Source organism: Lutjanus erythropterus, chromosome 3 (genome assembly GCF_056507025.1).
Source record: "Lutjanus erythropterus isolate fLutEry1 chromosome 3, fLutEry1.hap2, whole genome shotgun sequence".
NCBI lineage: Eukaryota > Metazoa > Chordata > Actinopteri > Lutjaniformes > Lutjanidae > Lutjanus > Lutjanus erythropterus.
This window is the reverse complement of record NC_139319.1, coordinates 20009194-20031466: the sequence shown is the minus strand read 5'-3', so window position 1 is coordinate 20031466 and position 22273 is coordinate 20009194. Positions and strand designations below refer to the sequence as shown.

The window sequence follows — 22273 nt, the reverse complement described above, 5'->3', positions numbered from 1 at the left end:
GACATACAAGGTTGTATGGTTTGTCAGCACTTAGTTTATTGTTTGTCTGTTTGTGTCATTTGCTTTCAACACACATCTCAGACACAATCGGTGTTCAGTTTATGTTTGCATTCTAATACAGCCATCATTGGACAAATTGAAAGTAAACATGCCAGACCAGACAGTTTGCTGTAGAGCTGAATAACAGACTCACATATTCATAAGACAGCCAATTTATAGTCCTCAACAAACAGTGTATGCCTTTAGATTGTGCGGGGGGAAACAGAAGAACTTGGAGTAAACCCACTTGAATAATGGAGGTATATGGACACTCCACAAGAGCCTGCAGTGCTAACCACTGAGCATCTGGGCTGCCCATCTGTGTGGTTATCCCAGTAGAAAGTGTTTCCAAGCAAGAATTCACATGAGCAACAACATCATGGCCTCAATCAAGATGGTTTTGCTTTAGTTGTTCTTGTCTCCATGGGCACTATTCACTGCATGGGTAATAGATCATAGTTTCATTATCATGCAAGACTCTCCTAATCTTTTGTTAAATTATGTGCATAGAGTATAACCCGGTCAGAACTTATGAATCAATTACAATTTAGCCTAAAGATTTTTAGGGGCTATCCCTATGAAGTGTTGTGCACCTTGTCAACTACATGACACAGCAATTTTTGCAAGTATTGAGAAAGGAAGGCAGTGAGATATATGATGAACCATTTGCTATCTTACACATGGTACTTGATTTTGTGACTTGCAAGTTACTTTTCATACTGCACTGATACCACTGTATTCTCTGTGGTTTAATCCTTTACGAGTAAATAGAGGAAACTGTACCAACACTTTTGTCTTGAGTAGGCAGAAATGATTAATGAACAGAGACAACTCAAGTATTATTTACACCAACACACAAAACAAAAAGCCTAATTAACAACAAAGCTACAATTTGGCGAGCATTCCTCGCCAAACTCAGCAGGCTAGTGATGAATCGACCACTGAGGATACTGCTTTCCAGCTCTGCAAAGAATTGCTGAACAGCAGTATCTCCACCTGTGTAATTTTAATTTAAGTTGTAGCTTTCAGTGTATTGGTCTCTATGAAGGCTGCAGGTTGTGGTGTTGTATTAGGTCTGATTTGATTCTGTTCACTCATTTTACATACATAAGTGGACAAGAATATTAGAAACATCTCAATGTAATGCACTGATGTAGTTTGTCACAGAAACTTAGGCAGTATAAGATGAGGCTACATTGCATTATGTTGCAATGCATTTATCATGTACACTTATAGTGTGTAGTTAGCTAAATAATATACAGAGGCCATGAAAGCAACCAGCCAGAAACAGCTATTGTTGGACAGAGAGGCTTAATTTGATTTACCACTTACCACTGAAGATCTGTTACCTAGAAAACTCAAGTTGCCTGACATCTTCTGGTCAGGATTACGCTTCCAAGTTCAAGTTTCCAACAAGAACAAACCTGAACAGGGATTTCACTCTCCTATAGACCATAATTCAGCCATAGAATAGGACATACATCAAACACATACTTTGTTGATCATAATAAAATAATGTACCCTAAAATAATGAAAGAAATGGCTGCTGTAAACAGTAAAAATGTGCAAGTTCTTAACACTTTACATTGCTTGACTCTTTCCTTTTTCCTCACTTTATTGCAAAACTGCTTGATTTTTTGTTGCTCTACCAGTGTCTAGCCAAGAGGAATTGAATGTTTATGCAAATGCATGTGAAGGGAATCAATCCTAAAAATTTTAGCAGATGGCCCATTTTCCTCCCTGTGTATTGTGTTATTCTAAACCTTCTGAAACATTGCTATCATTCCCCAAAAGTCAGTCCTGGGGCAGAAGGAAACACTTGTTATATTTATTCAGAAAGTAAAGATGGGAACTTGGTAGTAAATAATGCTTGCTTCAACTGTATGCTGAAAAAAGGAATACATTCAAAATCACAGTTAAGTACATGCACATGCAAAGAGACTGAAAACACCTTTACAAAATACACTAACATACAAACAAATGGAAGTGCTAACAGCAACAACAAAATCCTAATTTTTGACAATAAATTGTCTGTTCAGTTCAGTCATTCTTTAAAAGAATTCTGAACCCACTTTATCTGCATTTTATTTTTCTCACACAGTAAATAAATCATTTTCTGTTCTTCCTCTGTCTTATTTTGCTCCACTCATGCATCAGTCACAGACAAAAACAAACACAGTTGTACACAGCAGATGGCAGGACATCTCACAAATTACGACGACTGAAATGTGACTCATGCTCTTACCAAAAACATGTTGGTTGAACAAAATAGATCTGAGAGAGAGATTTTACCCTTCTTCTGAAAAATCCTGACTCTGTGGTGTGGGAATATCTCAGAGCTTGTGGAGGGCCAGAGGACATGGGAGGAGGCTGTCCAGCCACTGCTCAGTAGCATGGACAGTGACATAGAGCCGATAGTCAGAGCTAACCAGCCATGAAAAGCCACTGTCAGACACACGGTTTCTCTGCTGTAAAGACAGTCTGGTGCAGCTTTGGCAGTCACTAGAAGTACATTTATGACCCTTTGAGAGTATCACTGTGTGAGCTGTAGTGGAGCCTCTGCTATGAGGGACTCTCAGGTGTGTGTTTCTGTGGGGAAGTATCAGTATGTAGCCAAAGCCACGTAAGCTGTTTATTTCAGCTAACATAGTTTTTCTGTTTGCACTTATTAGTTTTGTGAATGTGGAATATGTGTGAGAAGCACAAACTGGGGCTTGAAGAAAAAAAAAAAAACACACACACAATATGAATTTTGTTGGGTCACATGTATTAACATTAGATGCCAGTAACCATAAGAAATGGTTATACACTGGTGTCTCAGCAATGCTTATCCACAACTATGGGTATAAATCACAAGTTTCATCATAATTTTGTTTTGATTAGATTCAGGGGCGTGTATGCTCAATTTACACAATCAGGTGCCTTAGACTTTTTCATTGTCTGTCAATGGACAGGGTCTGAACAGTTCCATCATAATCTATTATTACTTCTATCTATTATTATCACTTCACACGGGAGGAAATCGTGCAGTATGCACTCCTTCTGCACCAGGGGCAGAGCTTCACCCCTCTGCAGCTTGTCACAGATGCGCTCCAAAGCCACCAGGTGCTTAGTTGATGGAGCATGTGCCCCATGTACTGAGGCTGCATCCTCTGCAGTGGACATGGGTTCGATTCCAGCCTGTGGCCCTTTGCTGTGTTATTCCCCCACTGTCTCCTGCCCTTTCCTGTCCTAATTTCAGCTGCCCTATCCAAAAATAAAGGCGCAAAAATGTAGGAAAAAAAAAACAAAACAAAAAAAATTTATACTGCTTGCAAGTCACTGCATGCTCTGACAGAGAACCATGTTTGCATGCATGTTTTTTCAGCCAAACATTGATGAAATAGAGCAGCTAATGTGGATGTAGCAAGAGCAACAATTCAGCAGACTGGATGTCCTGCCAGGCTCATGGTGATTCCTGAGTATTTTAGATTGTAACAGCGTTGTTTAAATGTATTGCAGCTATGAGAGTCTTCTAGAATCTTATCTTGCTTCGCCACTTATCCTCTATATCATCAGAAACCATGTTTTTACAGGTTTTGAATAAGTAGTTTTATTCATAATGTGGTCACATTACAAATGCAATGTATATGTAAATGTACTGATGTAAAGTTTTACGATTATATGCTGGTGTGAGTGCATCCATTGACATGACCATGACATTTAGAGAGATCTCCACCAACAATAAACTACATCACATGAGTCGCCAGAGCATTTGCGGTCACTGGCAGTGATATAATAGAATTGTGCACTCACTGTGATTTGCATGCTTTGCTTTCAGTCTGCTATCTTTCACTTGAGCATCTATTGTAATGATGACAGCATTTATATTTGAGTGAGTCATATCTCCTTTACTTTTCTGTGTAGGTTACATCCATACTCTTAACAGATATGCAGTTAATCAGTCATCATCAGTGTGGATTTTATTTGGACCTCAACTAGCAATTTTTCATTGAATAATCTTGATTTGTATTTTGGATTAGTTGTTTAATTACTCTGTCTATAAAACATCTGGTAATAATGACAGATGTTCATAACAAATCATCAGATGTATTGTTTTGTATTGTTAGAGATATTTAGTTTACAGTTATATAAAACTGAGAAAAGCACTATACCCTCACATTTGAGACTCTAAAAGGTTTGGCATTTTTGTCTAAAAACAACTTAGTGTAAATTGTTGACATTTATTTTGTGGCAATCATCTAGTCATTTAATCGACTAATTGCAGCTCTAAAATTTTATGTTCAGTTCTTTTATGCTCAAAATGACATTTTTTAAATTAATGGCAAAGAGTATTGTGTAATATGGTAATATGGTAATTGCTTCAAGTATTTTCTTTGTCAGTTAGAGCAGGCAGTAAGAGTTTGTTCCAACTACCAATGATTTCTAGTTTAGTTATAACTGATACACCTATTTGGCACTTATTACCAATATCTTGACAAACTGTGTTCTATTATTGTTTTGGTTACACAAAATGTCAAGAATAGTTTGAACCATACTGTTTGAGAAGTTACACTGACATACACCAGTGAACTGTGTTTATTGCATTACAATGGCCCTCTGACATCCTTCACAGTGCTGCTGTTTTCTCAGCAGGAACATGTTCCTCTGGCCAAAGCATTTTGCATCATTCTTGGAGCTGCTCATTTTCACAATATGTACCACCTTTAATATCAAAGAAAGAAACTTGCCCAACTAGTATTCAAAAAGAGAGGCTGTCATGGACGTAATTTCTTTCTAACTTATTCTCAACAATTACCTAACTAGTGGGCAGCTAATGCCTGCTGGCTAAAATTAAGATCTGCTAGACTGTTACCATGCAGGAAGATTCACTGCTTAGCTGGTCTTTTTTGAACAAATGACAACAACAGATTCCAAAAATAACAAAAGATTCTTTCAAAAGTTTCTTTTTCTGGGAATATCAACATAAATTACACACACTGGCTTGCAGAGAGCATTTATCACACAAAAGCTAAAACACTGACTTGTATTTTCAGCCAGCAAATGTACCTGAATAAGGATGAATAGTTACACTGATTAAGTCCATTGGTGTCTTCAGTCAGTGAAATCAACTGTAAAAAGGAGAATTTTTGCACAGAAAATATTCTGAATGCGAGTATTTTCTCTATAAATATGTTTTGCCCCACATTTAATGCAGCAGTTGTAGCACAATATGTTTAATTCATGATTTGCAATGTGAGAATATTTTTTAGTTCCATTGTGCAAGTATACAGGTTTTGCTAGAAGTAAATTAAGTCTATAACACTATATTCAGCACTCCTCTCAATCCCACCTCTCTAACCAATACAGTATGTGTAATTTAGAAAATGTCAGAACAGAGAAATTACATACATCACTCCCTCCGGTTCTGTCAAACTACTGTGCCCAATAGATTGGTGAGTTGACAGATGCTCAAAGATTGATTCATTGTTCCTGTCCAGATTTCCTAGTGGGGGAAAAGGATGGAATGACACCAGCATAAGTGAAGGCCTGCAAGTTTTTTGAATCTAAAGGGCCATGCCCTTTTGAGACACATTAATGTTTGGGTTGTGGCTTCATCAATAGTGCCAGGTTGCCAGATTTCCAACGGTTCATCCATCTTAACCCACTGTGTGTAGTATTAGAGGCCTCTGGCCCAGATCTGTCATTCTTATTCACATTCTTTATTCCCTTCTGCCTCATCGACATTGGCAGTAGACTGGGCCAGTCCCAGCTGGCCCATTCTGAAATTGCTTACTGTAGAAACACATCCTCACAGTAAAAGGCTGCTGCCCCCACACCAGCTGTGCAGTTCTGACATTCACCTGATGTAACCCCACTGAGCTTAAGGGTTTTTAAAAACTGTAATGAAAAAATTATTCCAAGTTAAAGAGCAGATTGTCTAAAGAACTGTACAATCGAGACTCATATCACAGAGCTCACATCCATTTCTTTTTACTTATGTGATTTCTGTTTATGCTGTTTTCTACAATACAGAGATGTGGCTCTTAAGAGGGTAGTCAGCTTAGCTGAAGGAGTTGAACTTCAGGTTAATTTTATCTCCACAGCAATGTGGACAAGGCTATGCCAAAATGAATGACAACTAGCTATGGAAATAAAGACAAACAATACACTTCTCCCTGAATTCACTGTTGACTTTCTCAATAATTTTAAGCTTCGGTATTGTAATGGTGGAGTTAATTAAGAAAGTTAATTATAAAACTTTAAGGTTAGAGAGGTGGCCAGCCATGGATTTGTGGTTTGCTGGAACTGTTGACTGAGCTTTGTTTTACTTGATGTTGAAGCTGAGATTCACTGACTGTCAGCAGTTACTGGACATCCATGAAAACCTTGTTTTGGGGCCAGTTTTGTCTGGGCTTCATTATATTTCCTGGAATTACTGAGATTACTGTGAGGATTGAGTATTGGCACAAACCTCATGATGAAATATGGTCTCTGCGAGTACTTGCTTCTGATTGGTTGAAGGCTCTCTGTTAAGTAAGGAGTAATCCATGACAGGTTATGTGGTTATTGAAAAAAACAAAAAACAAACAAAAAATCTTGTCCTGACGCAGAGGGGGATTTTCTCTGTGGAGTACTTTATTTTCATAACCACAGAGTGGTTTATCGTGTTTATATCTTGGGACTACACAGTATTTAGACTGAAATGTTGTACTGACACATTGTGAATCTTGGAATAAGCATTATTTTGTAACAGCTATAACAAAATGTTTGAAAACTCCATATCTTGGGCCTTAGTACATCATCTTGCAAATATACATGACATTTGTGATCAGTCATCCATGGGCTGTTAGGCAAATACCTTTCCCCATGGTCCTGAGCACAGGCACCCCATAAAGGTCCATACACCTTTGTGCCATCTACACCTAGTAAGTGTGTGTTGGTTTGTGTCTAACATAATCAATAGTTTTGCAGCGTTACATTGCTGATAAGACTGATGTATAACAACAAGTGAGCCTCCAGCAAAAGGGTCAGAGCCTGGCATGGTTACAGTTCCAACAACCTGGCCCATAAATGAACGTACTTAAAGGACGGCCAGGTGTGAATAAATTATAATGTGGTTGAGTCTTCTGTTTCAGTGTGAACATCACAACAACAATCTTTCCCGGTCTCTATCAGTTCCTCTTTACAGAATTGCCTGTGTCACTTAAGGAAAACCCAGGAGAGCTAACCTTGGTCTAAAACCTTTCATGAGAGCATCACTGAAAGCATGCTCTGTCTTGTTGTTAGCAAGACTACGCATAACATTGGTGGGACACAACTACCAACCTTGTAAAGCACATTTTGTTGTCTATGTGCTGTCTTGTCAACCTGTCAGCTTTTCAGAAACATTTATGCCCACACACCTAAATTCAAAAACAGCTTTTGTTACAGAGCTGAACACTGCCTACAAACTTGGTGAACACCTCCACCCACCCTGTCCTCTTAGGCAAACGTAATGTGTAATGTGACCTGTCACAGTTGAGCTATGTTTTTATGAGCGAAATGCTTTTCAGAGCAAAACATTCTTCTAACCATTGATCTGCTTTTGTTTCCAACAGAGACCATGACGACCGCCACCTCCCCCATCCTGTTGAAATGGGACCCCAAGAGTCTTGAAATCCGCACCCTGACTGTGGAGAGGCTTCTGGAGCCCCTGGTCACACAGGTAGTCCAGTTAACTTTGTGATGCAAAAGTCTGATGGTGTCGATGGTGATGGACTTACAAATACAAGATGCTTGTTACAGCACAGCATGAGAGAAAAATGTTTTTTTTTTATGATTGAACTTTGCTGGATTACTTGTTACAAAGATGTTAAACTGATTTGGGTTACTGCCAGAGACTTTGGCTCATCGCCACTGGCTTTGTTTGGCCTCCAAGCTGAACAGATGGCTGAACAAGACTTTGGTCACCCTGGCTTACTGTGACAGAGTCTGTGACAAGGGTTGGATATTGTTTCAATTTTGTACATTCAGATTCTGAATTTGTTGCTTGAATCTGGCTCGAATCTTTCATAATCATGGTTCAGATCACAGTCATTTTATTTGACTAAGAAAAAAAAGCCAAATGTGGTAAGTCCACCTCTAGGCTCTGCTGATCTAGGCTTCTAGTGTCTAGGATTTGGGACAAGTCTTGGAGGAATATTACAAAGTAGTATGTATATTACAACGCTTAACTTGGGTCTTTAGATTGATAATGTCTATTCCATTCCATTTCATGAGTGCCTGAATGAACCAACAACTGCATTAAATTGCAACGGTAACTAATTGGAATGACTAACCTTTTTAGATTAATTACTTATCTCGAACAATTTCAAGCATTTTTCGTCTTTGCAAGTTAATTTTCATTCTATGCTGACAGGAAGTTTTTGGAAATAGATTAATGTCTCTTCCCTTTAGAAATTTGGTTTGAAAAGATTTTGACTGCTGAGCATGATGTCACTGTCCCCATTTGGAGTAATACCAGAGACTGGCATATCCCCAGTAATGACACTGATGTGATCACTGGGTGTACCAGCAGCCTCCCCCAGTGGTCTGATGTTCTTTGATTGGCTGCACTGTGCTTTTTATTGAATGTTTTTTATCAAATCCTCTTTTCTTTTAACGTAATGCACGGTCTTTGCAATGTTGTGATGACATCTTTTGTGTGATCTGTTTCCATACACGAGCTTTTGGTGGAGTTGAAAGTCTTTTGCTGCTCCTGCATCACAGTATGTTTTTTAGTTGCTCTGTGTATTACCTCAATTTCTATATCTTGAGAATGCTTATTTTTTACCCCATTCCATTTCACCCTGTTAGGAGGATGTCAGAGTCTCTTTGCTGGAATTTGCTGCAGGATGTTTCTTTATGTCAGTCTGCAGATAGAAAATGCCCCTTGGTATACATTGCATTTCCCATTGTGTTCTCTTGTATTCGTCCAGCCATAAGTGTTTGGGTACCTATTCATGCTGGCTATTCATGCCAGCCTGTCTTCATAGGCCTTTTTCAAGAAAGACATCTTGACATGTCACAGTAGGAAAAGCACAGGTGTAATAACAGATGAACTCCATTTTACTTTTCAGTTGCAGGGCCCTGGTGTTGTGTATGCTGGTTGACTATCACACTGTCACAGTTTCTTGGACCACTGAAAGTAAGAGAGTCATTGTAACTTGATGTTACTAGTAACACCTGTGACAGCTAACCAAACCTTATCCACAAGCCATTGCAGTTTTTGTTCACAAGGATATAGAATTGCCAGCCAGTGGGAAAGAGTAGTCCACTAGGAGGGCTAGGAGTATGAGTCCTGCTTGGGAAAAATTTTGGCTCTCCAATCACAATTTTTGTGGCCTCTGGTACATTCTAGTTCCACTATTCCCATCATATGAAGTGATCTTAATTGTTATTACCTCCACCAGGAAATAGTGCATTTTGTGTGTGAGTGACTTGTAGCTTGTACATAGTAGTGCTGTCAAAAATATTGAGTTTTCAATACATATCATTTCTGAATACTTGAAACAAATTTAATACTCATTTTTGATGATATTTCTACAACAGTATGAGCCACGCTCTCTCGTCTCCACAACAGCGGTAGAAGAGCTGTTGGAAGTGGGCTGCAAGAGGGAGGGGGAAGTGTTGAAAAGCCAGCTGATAGCGGACAGTAAAATGAGATTGACATACTTTTTGTGTAACTGTGAATACTACACATTAAGTGTTACTGTAACTACTACTGTTGTAATACAGTTTACATTGCTAGTGATCTCTGCATCTACGATCTCTATGCAGTCAATATGACAGCTTATAGCTTGTAATGAGCAGATAGAAAAGGAGATGGAAAGAAACCTGGATTTTCAAAATATTTTTTTTAAATAAAGGTATCTCAACATAAATGTCTGACGAAGAAGAATTCATAACATAAATAAATAAATAGATAAATAAATAAATAAATAAGTTGTTTCTAATGACAGGGGTTTATGTTTTAATGAACATCTTAAGGGTTAGGACTTAATTCTCAGTTTTCCCCTGTGGTATTGAAAATGGCATTGAATATCAATATTGTATCAAAGTCAAAAATTCCAATTCTAATCCGCTGCAAATCTAGTTTACTACTGCACCCATCATCTTAATGTATTTTGTGCACATTTAGGACTATGCTCAATGACCTCTCGTTGTTGTAGTGATTCACAATGTTTGAAAAACCTATATAAAACCTGTATACAACCTGCACTGACTGCTGACTCCTGACTCCCCTGACACAAGTCATCAACAACTGCTAGGCTAAATCAACGCTTAGTTACCTACAAGGTACCTACAAGGTAACTAAGCTACAAGGCATTGTTGGGAGTAACTAGTTGTATGTAACTAGTAACATGTAATTAAGTTACAAAATAAATGTAATTGTAATCTGTAACAATTACTGTGAAAAAATATGTAATTAAATTACTACTTACGAATGTACAATGTTTGTGAATCCAAATAACAAATAATAATATGAATCTTTTCTGGTTGTGTAGAGAAAATCTCCACTCAACTGAGTGCACTCTTCTAGTTATTGCATATTTATTGAGTTTGCCTAACAGATTTTAAATATGTCTTGCCAGGAAACCCAAACCTTACCTGTCCCTAACACTACCAGGCTCTTTTAATACATTCTTAACTGTTTGCACAGTAATAGAATAACATAACATTCTATAGCAACTTTGCCTAGTTTTTCCAGAAATCCTTTTACAAAATCAAGCAGACTTATTCACAGCAGTAGCAAAATAAACACAGACTCCAGGTGGGACTGTACCTGTTTATTCCAGAAAGACATTCTTGGCAAATTTCCCATTTCTCTAGGATGGCTTAATAAAGCTGCTTCATTGCAGGTAGTGGCTGACCCACTGACGGTCGTGGATATTAGATGTGGAAAGGCTAGATTTACTCACAGCCTGACTCAGAACCCAGCCTGTTTATTCTTTGGTCCCCCAGAGAATGTTAAAGTATTGATTGCAGACTTTTTGCCAGCTTTAGTTTTTACAGCAGCAATACACAGCCTTTTTTTTATTTTTATTTTTTATTTTTTTATCTCCCATTGTCGACTTTTTGTGTGCTTACTGGGAATGATGTCTGGGTGTATCTGAACTTGCATAGAAAGCTCTCATGTAACCACTTATTTTAAAATAATTGTATTTAACTTAAAAATAGGACTATTATCCTTATCAGAAGGAATTCTTACATCTTTAAACTCAACTCCTCAGCTGTAATTTAAAATCCGCCTTTATTTCTTTTTTAAATGTATTCAATGATAATACATGGGTACCCTGAGACACTTCAGTGAACAACAAAATACAAAAACCTGTTGTGCAGTTATACATGAAATGAAATTTTATGCTGTTTTCAAAATAAGAAATAAAAGTGCTGAACTCAACAATAATAATTCTGGCAGTGAAAAAGCAATTGATCTTTTTTTTTCTTCTATTAAATAAAATGTCTTTGCAAGCTATCATTCTATAGTATCCCATTCTTACATAAAGAATCCTCCACATTGGGATTGGACAGGGTAATGGGTCTTTTGAGTGGATTTGAGTGGAAGCAAGTAAAATAATGGATTATTTGTTTTAAAGTCCAAATTGAACTGCAGCTTTTTTGATATTGTCAAGCCATGTTGAAGTCATAACATCTGTATGAATGAATAAGGTCATGTGTCCAGTGACAGATGCCATCTATTACAACACAGTGATGCAGACTTTAAATCTCTCCAGTGTAATGTGCTCACAATAATGTCCAAGCCAGCCCAGTACATGTCAGAATGTGGTGTTGTATTTTTTTAAGTGGTCTGAATAGGGGTATCATTCAAATTGCTCAGTACAACAATATTTTTTCTATCGTAAATTTATAAAATCCATTTCCACAAAAAGAATAGTACATAACACGTTACAGTTCAATAGCTGCTCAAACACATGGGAGGAGTTGGAGAAACGGTTTTTGCTCTGCTGACTTTGCTCAACCTGGATCTTGGTATTTGACTAAGATGAAGAAAGAGAAGAAAGAAGGAAGAAACTAATGGAACTGAATATGTGCAGAGTGTTGGACTATCTAAAAAAAATCTGAATCGTGGATCTTCCACAGGGGGTCTCAGACACCCTGCAGGGGAGACCTTCAAAGTTTGGTGTGAGTTCAACATAATATTAGCAAAGATAAATTAGCCTATTTGTAAAAAAAAAAAAAAAAAATAGCTGTATTAGTATCTCATGTACAGTGAGCTGTGAACTGTGAGCCACAATGACTCACTGTAACTTAACGATTAAGAGACTCTGATATGCCTCCACCTCAAAAAACAGTAGTGAAAGTGTGTGAGGCTATCACATCTAACGTTAGCCATGCTGCAACTGATGCTATGGGTAAGCACAAACGAGAAGAAGAAACAGTCTCCGCCATGGCTGTCCATCACTGTGCTAGCCATGAGAGCATACACAGGGGCTTCTGTCATTGTGGACAATATGGTGAACACACTCATGGACGAGTAAACACGTTAGCTGTACTGGCTAGCCAACAAGTAGCACAAAGTTAAGTTATCTGTGCAGATAATTGCCTGGCGGAAAAAAAACAATTATCAACAATGATTTTTTTCCTGCATACCCTAAGATGTATAATGTTGCATCTGATCTTTGTACAAGCATGCTGCGTACTTATTTGCTCACTGACACTGATCAGATTTACATAGGCATTGGAATTTGGAACCGAATGAAAAGGCATTTTTCAATACACTATTACACTATTTACACTAAAGGTATTGAACTTCATTACCCAGTCCTAGGTCTGAACAGATGTGTTACATGCTTCAGTGTAAATCCTGATCAACACTGAGATCACAATTGCACTTGACCTACTTGATGGTTTTTTGATAGCTTGATTTTTCTTCTCACAAGGACAAAGTTAACTTAAAGGCAAATCTAAAATACCAAAATACCAGTCAGGGGAGGAAAAAATATTAGGGAATGTACAATAAAAGCACATCAAGAGATGGCTGGAGCAGAAGTTGAGAATGTGTTTCTCTTCTCATTCATTTTATAGGATTTTCAAGCTTGAGTTATTGCCGGCCATCAAACATCACCATCCGTCTCCTTATCCCTGCCTGTATAACTTTATGGGTTTTGGGCTTATTTGCTTTAATTGGATTACATAAAAACTTCCACCGAACCACCATTACTGTTTGCTTGGAAGAAAACCCAGACATTTTTCAACTGGCATCATCACTCTGGTTTGAATGGCACTGGCATCAAATATCTGAACAAACCCTAATGAAACATACACTTTAATTTTAAACAGGTTTGAGCTGAATTTTGCAGTTAGACGGTATGTAAAGTTCATCCCAGTTGGTTTCTGTTTAGACTTGCATTGCGTGTAGTCTGTCAGACACATCCTGTGTTTGTTCTCCTGACTGGTCATCAAAGTGACAGGCAGGTAATTGCTTAATGTTAGTGGGATGAAAGGCTGATGAGCTTCCTCTGTTAACACATAGTGATCATTATTAATTTCTTTCAATTGCAATGCCCGTCAGCCCTCACAGCAAATGATGTGTCTGTCTGCTAAACCTTTTTTATTTTGAAAATGGTGTCCTCCCCTTGACATTTTAATTTCTTTTCTTTTCTTTCTTTCTTTCTTTTTATTGAAATCAACTTTGTTGGTTTTGCAGCAGTGATTACTGCATTAATTTAGAAAGATTCACTCTGTGGGTTTGAATTCCCTACACCCTGCTTACTGATTTAGAAAGAAAATCAGATGCAGATCTTTTGTCAAACTGGTCTAGAAATAATAATCGTCTGATCTTTTCGGTGTTATGATCTACAGGAGTTTCCTAGCAGTTCCTTCACATTGAGATTTAAACTGAGACATTTTGTGGTATCTGTCTCATAAGTACTTTTTAATAAATGATCTAACTTTTATTTGCTCCCCTCATTTGTATGTTACCTTTCTGGATTGAAGGATATTACAGTTAATAATTCATCCTCTACTTTACTGCACAGAAACAATAAAATGCTGCAACAAAGATGATATTGCGGCAAAATGCATTCACTGCACACCTATGGGAATAAGCACAATAGCCAACCGTGGTTGTTCATCTTTTCTGCAATTGCCTTGGAAGTGTGAAGCGTTTTCGGATATGAACAAGACACTGTGATTGTTTTTCCTGTCAATTTGGATGATTCAGTGTTTTTGGATGGAATAAAAGGTTGCCTCAGGAGGATAGACAAACAGGCTCACCCTGACATTGCTTGAGATAGCAGGCTCATTTATCATGACCAAGCTTCTCTCACCCCTGCTAGAGCACTGGGCAAGTCCATAGCTAATAATACTGAAGGGCTTACTTTATCACTTTGTATGAAGGCAGCAAGCCTCTGATATAGTAAACATTTTTATACTGCAGGCAATAGCAATATTTTTGAAAGAATTATAGGGAAGTAGCCTTGATGGGCAGGTGGAAAAAAAAGGTACTGGAACTTGGGCTGTTTTCGTTTACTACCATCTCTAGACTTTATGTATGTTGGTATGGAAATGTGGGAGCACACAGAAACCATCTGGTCAGAATGGTGTATTGACAGGCATTAAAAATGGAAAGGCTGATACAACCACAGAAAATAATGACAGGATTTAAAACATTTACTTGAACTATCTTCAGTCACAAGTAGGCAGTGGATGCAGCCTTTATTAATATGGATCATTGAATTAAATATTTTACATGTAAAATGTGCAGCAGAGGTGTAGCAATCTACTTTTTTTCAGTTCTGATCCAATTCTGTGATGAAGTCCTGACCAATGATTGAACCAGCTCTAACCTTTCTCCGCCTAGAGACAACAACAAAAAGTCTGATTGGATAACTCTATTTTGCTTTTTTCAGGACAGTAACCCTTTAATTTCTGAAGCAAAGTTAATAGAAAATGAGGTTGAAATTAGAAGAGAACTGCCTAATAATTAAATTAAATTTGAAATACTGATATATTACACCTTCTCTAAAGGTCTTTTTGTCCAATTTGATTCAGAATCTCTTCTTGATTGAATGAATAGAAAATGGCACAATCTTCGTGGTCCACAGTTTTTTTTATTTTTTATTACCTTCATTAATTAATGAATTAATCAATTTGGGAGCACCTCTAGCTCTGAGGAAAGCAATCGTTGTCCAAGATGTAAAGCAGGTCCAGAGTTTCTGAGGTTAAACAGACTGAGCAGAGGGTAATTTTCTTCACCACAGAGTTGGTTGAAGTTGTTTAATGGTGCAGTGTGTGTTACCCAGCTGCTCTTGTTTGTTACAGCTGATTGCTGCTCCGCTCTGTTAACGTCATAATGTCTCTGGGTATTGGTGTTAAAAAGTATTCACAATTTTGCAGTTTATTTTGCAGCTCAAATACACATATGAGTAAAAAAGGACAAGTCAGTTTAGATTTATACATTATATACTGTATACCCAAAAATCCCACATACATTTCATGGTAGATCCCAATCACTTGTCATGTACACACTGGTGTTCATACATATTTGTTAATCATCTCATTTCCTTTTCTAAGTTATTCCACAAAGTTAGTCCTTTAATTGATATACATCTTTGTTTTACATTTGTCCTAATCCATGTTTGTTGTAAATATGCAGATTCACATTCATGTTTGTCTTGCAAAATGCAATTAATTAGACTCTAAATCAAAACATGACTTTAACCACTGTCTTTTGAGAAGATGAAGTATATCTCTCCCTGTTCACCACTGATAACTCTATTGTGGTGGTTTTGTAGAATGAGATTTCCCTCTTTGGCCCACTTGTTTTTGAATTTGAATAGTCCCGAACTAATTTCTATACAGCCAGTGAAATGTAACAACAACATTTGGGTGATAATACACAAATTTGTGTAGAATAACCATAAAACCTCTTCACTATTTTCCCTTGTATAAAGTATAGTACTCAGAATCTGAACTGAAGTGAGCACTTTAGAGAGTTTGTTTCAATTAAGTAATGTCAGTGTTGATATTATATGTTGTTATATTATTCAACGTTCTTGGCATACTTGTGCATATAGATGAAACAGAATGAAAAAGTTTAAATATTTTAGTGAACAAATTTACATACCAAATAAATAGACAAATAAATTCTATCACAGACATCAAAAAACACCACGTTACACATGACAAAATTTGAATTCAATTTAACAAGGGTCTTATTGTGGCTGTGAATATTGACTTCATGTTAGTTTATTATGGTAGGCAAAAAGCATAAATAAATACAACTGTATGTAAATAAATAAATAAATAAATAAATACATAAATACATGGATAAATACATAAATAAATGAATAAAAGTGAGCCTTGCCATTTCATGTGTCTTGATGTTTGTTCTGCTGATACAGTAGATTTGGATTTGCACTTGTAGGAAATATAAGTGTGCTGATCCCAGAACTTGTAATTCTCACATCATGTAGTGTGCCTCCAGTAATCGTTTCACAGCAGGAGCTACTAATGAGGTAAAAACTTTCCAACCCCATGTTTAGTGTGAGAGGTGCACAGAGATTTCATCAAAGCTTGCATTTCTACTGTCAAACACTTCTTCATGGGAGAAGACATTTTTTTTTTCTCATCTGCCCCTCTTTCTCTCTCTCTCACACACACACACACACACACACACACACACACACACACACACGCCCACACACAGAGAGAATCTATTTTAATCTTCTCATTACTTTGTTTGTTTATTTAGACTTTTCTTCTACTTTTTGCTCACCCATTCCATTTCATCTTAACTTGTAATATACACAGAAATAATGCTTTGTTTATCTGTGCTTACTTTGCTTTATTTGTTGTGTGTGCTTATTGGACTTCCCTTTTGAATAAAAACTGACAAGAACAACTATAAATACCCCATTTACGAAAAACAGAGACATCCAGCAATTATATTCCTAAATTAACTAGGAGTTGCCTTAAGCTTTATTTCTTTAATATTAGATTTATTTCAGTTTTTGTTAGATAACAGCTGTTTGGTCCTTTCAATTAATACACCACAGTCATAAACACATTTCCTTTTGAATGAATGAATACATTCCACATTACAATTCTGGTTAAATATGACTGTGACCTACTGTGACAATGAAAAATCGTAATCCTGCAGATAGTCATTGTCATAGATTAAACAGTCCATGGGTTCCCAGTTAACTTTTATGTTTTCATGTGTGATTGATCATGATTTTTTTGGCTTGTGACTGTAGCACATTTCTCTTATTAATATTTTTAATGGGTATGTATTAGGGGTGTAACGATTCACTCATGCATCCAATGCTTCGGACTTTAATGTGTAAGATATGAATGCATCGGTTCAGACGACCTGTATCGGTAAAAACCTGAACATGAATCGGAAACAAATTTGATGCAGCACTAGCGTATTGATACATGTCATTAGGATGTGCATATGTTTCATTTGGCATCAGGGAGCTGTCACTATTAACTTTCCTCTGTCTTCTCTCTCCTGCTGTCTCTGCCTGCACCGCTCTTGCTGGATGCCTGCTGCCACGATCACAAAAACAAGCGCTCCCCCCTTCTTCTCCTATGTCTCCTCTTCATTTACTTAAAACAGACGGCGCTGAAAACAGTGACAGAAGTGACATTGTACTGCGTCGCACCACCAAACTTTCATAATGTGCAAGTGTAGAATAAATTTGGGTTTTATAAGAAAGATGAGAAACACTGCTGCAAAACGTGTCGGACGGCAGAGTACAGAGACACAAGTCTGACCCACAAAGACGTCATGTCACTGTGAGAGCAGGTAACACTTCACTGTTCCTCCACACTAATCACAGCACTCTTCATATGAAACAGAGCAGCAGATCATCTTACTGCAGAAATACTGATATTTTAAACAGTTTTAGAGTTTGTTCACAGATTCTCATTTAGGCTACAGGATCTCATTTACACATGAGACTCATAATAAAATGTTAACACCACTGTAATGTCTCTCTCTCTGTCTCTACTGTTACTACATTTAGTAAAACTATCAGGATTTTTTTTTGTAACTCACAGCACTCTACAAATGTAGCATTAATTGAACTGAAACATAAAGACTGACACATTGCATTGTCTTGTATTGTATCGTGACAGAGCTGAATCGTATTGAACCAAATTGTTGGCCATTTAAAGATTTATAAGACAAATCATATCCTCGAACATGTATCGAGATACGTATCGAATCGGTCTCAGTCAGTGAGATACGTACCCCTAGTATGTATCTTGTTAATATGTTTTATTGCCAAACAGTTATGTTATAAATTCAATGTAAAGTTCATATGTTTCATCTTAAATTACTCCTCCTCCACTGCATTAAGATATCAGGAGAACAGTATATTCTGTCTTTATCTACCACAGTGGTGGAAAGTAAGCACCTTTCCTACATCACTACATCTATCAGTATTAAAGCTTCAATAGTAACATACTCATTACACATTTATTCTCAGTATTAACAGTCTCATAATGACAAAATATATCAGTCACGGGGTAATTTTTTTCTGCAGAATGAGCATTTTCATTATTGATACTGCAAAGGTATTATATGCAACATTTTCTTTCAAAGCAATGTGTAGACTCATATAAACATACTCCCTTCTAATCATCACTTATAACTGAATAGAAGTATCCTGCCCTCTGCTTGTGTTTCCTTATTTATCTCATAGTTTTGCTGTGGTTGGGATGCTGTACCAACCCAAAACATCGATATTTGACATCCAGGTATCTCTCTGGTGCATTTACGAACAGCTCAGACAAATCCTACTAATTCTACCTTTAAGTACCATACATTTTGATGATTGTTTTTTTACTTAAGTGTGATTTGAAATGCAGGACTCTTACTTGTAATTTCGTATTTTTACGTTGTTGTATTTGTAATTTCACTTAAGCAATGGTTCTAAATACGTCTTGTACCACTGATCTACCAAACAGTAAATGTATCTACTATTGGCCCTGTACTTAATTTAGGAAAACCAAAAATGCAATACAAGAAGCTACTTTTGCTTTCCTTTTCTTAAAGCCAATCCTGTAAACACTGTCATTCTCTGCCATAAAACTCTCAAAACAAACAATTATTGACTTTTTTCTGCCTTAAAATTGTAGATGTATTTTATTCAGCATTAATTCAGCAGTCTGGATTTGTAGTATATTGACTAATTGCTGTCAAACGTTTTTTGTGAGGCAGTTTAAGTCTTTGAATATGAGTTCTTGTTTGTGATGTGCATGCCACTTAGGGTGGTTTTAGAGATTATAATTGATGCTTAGTAGAAAGTATTGCCTGTAGGTTTGACTATGGCTAAGGAAATGAAGCCATACTCCCCCTGTGAAGCCCAAAGGAGAAAGTTTTAGCTCTTAAGGGGTTAAAACATGACATGAGTACCACTTCTGCAAAACAAAGTGGATTTACCCTCTGATCTCTTCGCCCTAATTCCGCCTCTTGGATGGGATTTTCACCATTGGGATGTTTGGTTGTTGACATGACATTCTGCCTCCATGTGATGCAGGGAAGAGCCTCTCTGCTGCACTAGCTGTCCAGTTTGCGAGACCAGAGAGTGAGCTTTCAAACCATGTCCTAGTTATGATTTCTTCCTTTAGGGGCCTCTGATCCCCCTGCTTGATTTTGACACTCTTAACATGGATTCATTCATGGTGAGTACACATGCCAACCTCATCAGTGGAACTTGCTTCTCTTAAAGGGCAGGTCCATTATTATTAGTTATTTGGGTTTTTATATTATTATATAGCTTCTCAGTAGCGTTCCTTATGTCTCCAAACCTGAACATTCAAATGTTGGTTGAAGTTTGTATGTTTTAGAGTCAAAATACTATTTCTTCCAAAGTGTTTTAAAAAGACTTCCCCATGTGACCTGACATTGGAGATGGCATCAGCGTGACCCTACGTCACTGCTTTTTGCTACTGGATGACTGGATATTTCCATTTGAATCATCTGGAAAAGAATAGAGATTGAGGTACCCATTAATCATTGTGTGATCTCAGAGGCCATCTCTTATGTAGTAGCTCTGTCTCACCAGAGGTAGAAGGTGGTCTGTGCTACATGCACAACTTATTCTGGTTCAGCACTGTATAATGTATAACTGCAGGGGGTATTACTGTGTATACAGTGATAATTGTGCAGCCATTGTCTCTTTCATTGTCACATGGGTAGAAGCAAACACTGACTTGATAATGAAGGACTTGAGAAAAGAATGAGGTAATATAGAATAATAGAATTGGCAGAAAACAAGGTGCTATCTGCACCGCTGCTTGTCAATATGCACATAAATCATTGATTAGGTGTGTTTGGGTGACACAGCAAAACTACATGTTTTGTTGTGGATATATTGGTATTTATTTTGTAGGGGTGTGTATCTCACTGTGAGTTCATGTGATCTCCTGTGGAAGCAAATGTAAACAAACCGGAGACAGACACGGCGCAACAGTTTGCTGCAGTAAAACTTTGTCATGAGACAAACAGATGCAAAAGTTAAACGAGTCTGGATGAGAAAATGCTTGAGGAGACACATCAACATAGGTTTTTTTATTCTTCAGCCAGAACAGGAGGTGAGATTTTAACTGTCCCTCTGTGAACAGCAGTCTGCTGCTGGCTAACATTAGCCTGAAGAGCTAGAGAGTTTACAGCTGTTTTGTGACATTGTCAGCTGCTCTGTCTCATTGTAGACTGTCTGTCTTCTCTTTATCCTGTTCTTGGAATCTGTTGCTAACACGAACTTCAAGCAAGCATGTGTCTGAGTATGTGTAGCTGTGATCAGCGCTGTGGTGATATCACGGTCAATTTGTCTGCTGCGCGCATGATGTGACCATCGTGCAGAACATGTGTGACAATGACTGGCACAGAATCGGATATGTGACGCTGGCCGGCTCGTCACCGGTCAGGGCCAGTCATGTGAAAACCGTCCCGATTCCGAGCATTGCTGATTAATCGGTGCAAGTATGAATCTCATGTGTAAATGAGATACTGTAGCCTGAGTGAGAATCTGTGAACAAACTCTAAAACTGTTTAAAATATTTGTATTTTTTCAATAAGATGATCTGCTGCTCTGTTTCGTATGAAGAGTGTTGTGATTTTGATTAGTGTGGAGGAACAGTTTTACCTGCTCTCACAGTGACATGACGTCTCTGTGGGTCAGACTCGTGTCTCTGTACTCTGCTGTCAGACACTTTTTGCATGAATGATTTGTAGCTGTGTTTCTCATATTTCTTATAAAACCCAAACTTATTCTACACTTGCACATTATGAAATTTTGGTGGTACAGTGTCACTTCTGTCGCTGTTTTCAGCACAGTCAGTTTTGAGCAAATGAAGAGGAGACACGGGAGAGGGAAGAGGGAGCGCTTGTTTTGTGTGATCGCAGCAGCAGGCATCCAGTGAGAGCAGTGCAGACAGCGGCAGGAGAAAGACAACGGAGGAAAGTTACATTTCACTGATGCCAAAAATGAAACATACGTGCGTCCCTAATGAGATGTATCGATATGGTAGTGCTACATCGATTTGTTTCCGATTCATGTTCAGGTTTTTACCAGTACAGGCTGTCTGAACTGATGCACTCATATTTTACACATTGAAGTCCAATGCATCGGATGCATGAGTGAATCGTTACACCCCTATCATTTTGGTTTTTTTGGTTGATTTTCCTTGGCATATTGGAATTTTGACTTGTGGTAATGGACTAGCGGGGCACCTCAAGGGCAGAGTTGGCTGTCAGCAGTGGATGCTCCTTCTTTGTTTTTGTCATCCAAGCTCAATGTTTGGCTCCTGGTATTGGTTGGCACCTGACACACATACGCACACACACGTGCTCTAGTCAAGAGGCTTAACATAAAGGGAGGGGGAGACGACGGCGGCAAGGGGATTAAGGCTTCACGCTGCATCACTGTCATAATCCATTAAGCTAGCGGAAAAGGAGGAAGCCTGGACCTCAAACAGACACTTTTTGGAGGCAAGAAGGGATGCTATACTTCTCCAGTTTTCATTTAAACCACAGAGCAGTCACTCTCAAAGTTGGGTCATTTTGGGCACTGCTACTGAAGATGAACTATGTTTAGAAAATGGTCCTAGGTTTAGGGATATGGTGACAGCTTGTTGACAGCACAATCATCCCACTTTTTATGGTTTGGTTTAATGACTTTAGGTTACCTCAGAAACAGCCCTCATTCTAGACATGCCATTTTCAGATAGTATTGTCCAGGTCTTGGATGCACTG

At 37.8% G+C, this 22273-nt stretch overlaps 1 protein-coding gene across 1 annotated transcript in view; it reads left to right on the top strand.

Annotated features, from left to right (window-relative positions):
• The window catches only part of ctnna2 (catenin (cadherin-associated protein), alpha 2), a 391099-nt gene that overhangs the window by 17210 nt on the left and 351616 nt on the right, over positions 1-22273 (top strand). The window contains exon 2 of the mRNA XM_084715317.1: positions 7620-7726. Within this exon, the coding sequence (XP_084571443.1) occupies positions 7625-7726 (102 nt within the window). The 5' untranslated portion in view covers positions 7620-7624. The remainder of the gene's footprint in view (positions 1-7619; positions 7727-22273) is intronic.